General features: G+C 62.9%; 1 protein-coding gene across 1 annotated transcript in view; it reads right to left on the reverse strand.

Moving 5' to 3' along the window:
- The window catches only part of GRIN3B (glutamate receptor, ionotropic, N-methyl-D-aspartate 3B), a 10,752-nt gene that overhangs the window by 3,967 nt on the left and 5,666 nt on the right, over nucleotides 1-1,119 (reverse strand). Inside the window, exon 3 of the mRNA XM_009327003.1 lies at nucleotides 349-1,114. Coding sequence (XP_009325278.1) covers nucleotides 349-1,114 — 766 coding nt within the window. The remainder of the gene's footprint in view (nucleotides 1-348; nucleotides 1,115-1,119) is intronic.

Raw genomic sequence — 1,119 nt, forward strand, 5'->3', positions numbered from 1 at the left:
GGGGGGGGGGGTCGGGGCAGCCCATGGAGATGCAGCAGCTCCTGCGGGGTGTCTGCCACAGAGCTGCCCCCACCACCACCACCAAGAGCAGCCCCAGCATGAACCCACTTCTCCCCTGTCCTGGAGGTGAAGCCAGGATTAAACACTACAGTGGAGGGGAGACAAAGCTTCCTGGGGGCCTGGGAAGACCCCCCACAGCCTCAGGAGGGGCTGTGCTGCAGGACCGGGGCTGGGGAGACCTTTCATGCTCATCGCAGCAGGGAAGATGCAGCAGGAAGGACAGACACCCCCTTCCCCGGACTTCAGCCCCATCTCACCCCAGCTGAAGCAGCCCAGACGCTCTCCTACCTTTGGGTCGTGGATGCCCGAGAGCTCCTCAAAGGTCTTGTCCCCCACCATGACGGCCGCAAGGTTGGCCGTGTAGCTGGAGAGCACCAGGAGGCAGAAGATGGCCCAGAGGTTCATGAGGAAGCGGCCAGTGCAGCACTTGGGCGTCTTGCTGGACACGGTGCGCCCAAAGAGGATGGCGTAGCAGAGGTTGAGGGCTGAGGAGTAGGAGAAGATCTTCATGCGGTTGCGGCCGTGGGGGGTCATGCCGTAGGGGCTCTTCCACTCGTACAGGGTGAGGAAGAGTGCGGTCATGTGCAGGGCCACAAAGATGCCCACCCACATGGTCCAGTGCAAGGGCCACATGAAGGCCCCGATAGGCGATGCCGTGTCCTTGGTCCTCACCAAGATGCCCAGGCTGGTGGAGAAGAAGGGGCTGGTGAAGTCGATGACTTTGCTCCGTGCCGAATTGATGCTGAAGGAGGTGACGGCCATGTGGGCCGTGCCACTGAGCAGGTCCCCCACCAGCCCCGTCCAGCGCCCGTTCTTCCAAGCCCCGTATTTCCCATCACCCACAATGTAGAGCTCAAAGTCGAAGGGCACGTCCTCGGCCAGCTTCTCCAGCAGGTCGATGCAGTATCCGTAGCAGCACTTCTTGTACGCCTGCGGCACCGAGCCGTTCTCAGCACCGAGCTCCTCGAAGAGGGCATCCAGCACGGCCGAGTCATTGGTGCCGGGGTCCAGGCAGAGCTGCCCGGCCGGGCAGCTCCCATCCTCATCTGGCTCCCTGGT

This window comes from Pygoscelis adeliae, unplaced genomic scaffold, assembly GCF_000699105.1.
Source record: "Pygoscelis adeliae isolate BGI_AS28 unplaced genomic scaffold, ASM69910v1 Scaffold1277, whole genome shotgun sequence".
Classification (NCBI taxonomy): Eukaryota; Metazoa; Chordata; class Aves; order Sphenisciformes; family Spheniscidae; genus Pygoscelis; species Pygoscelis adeliae.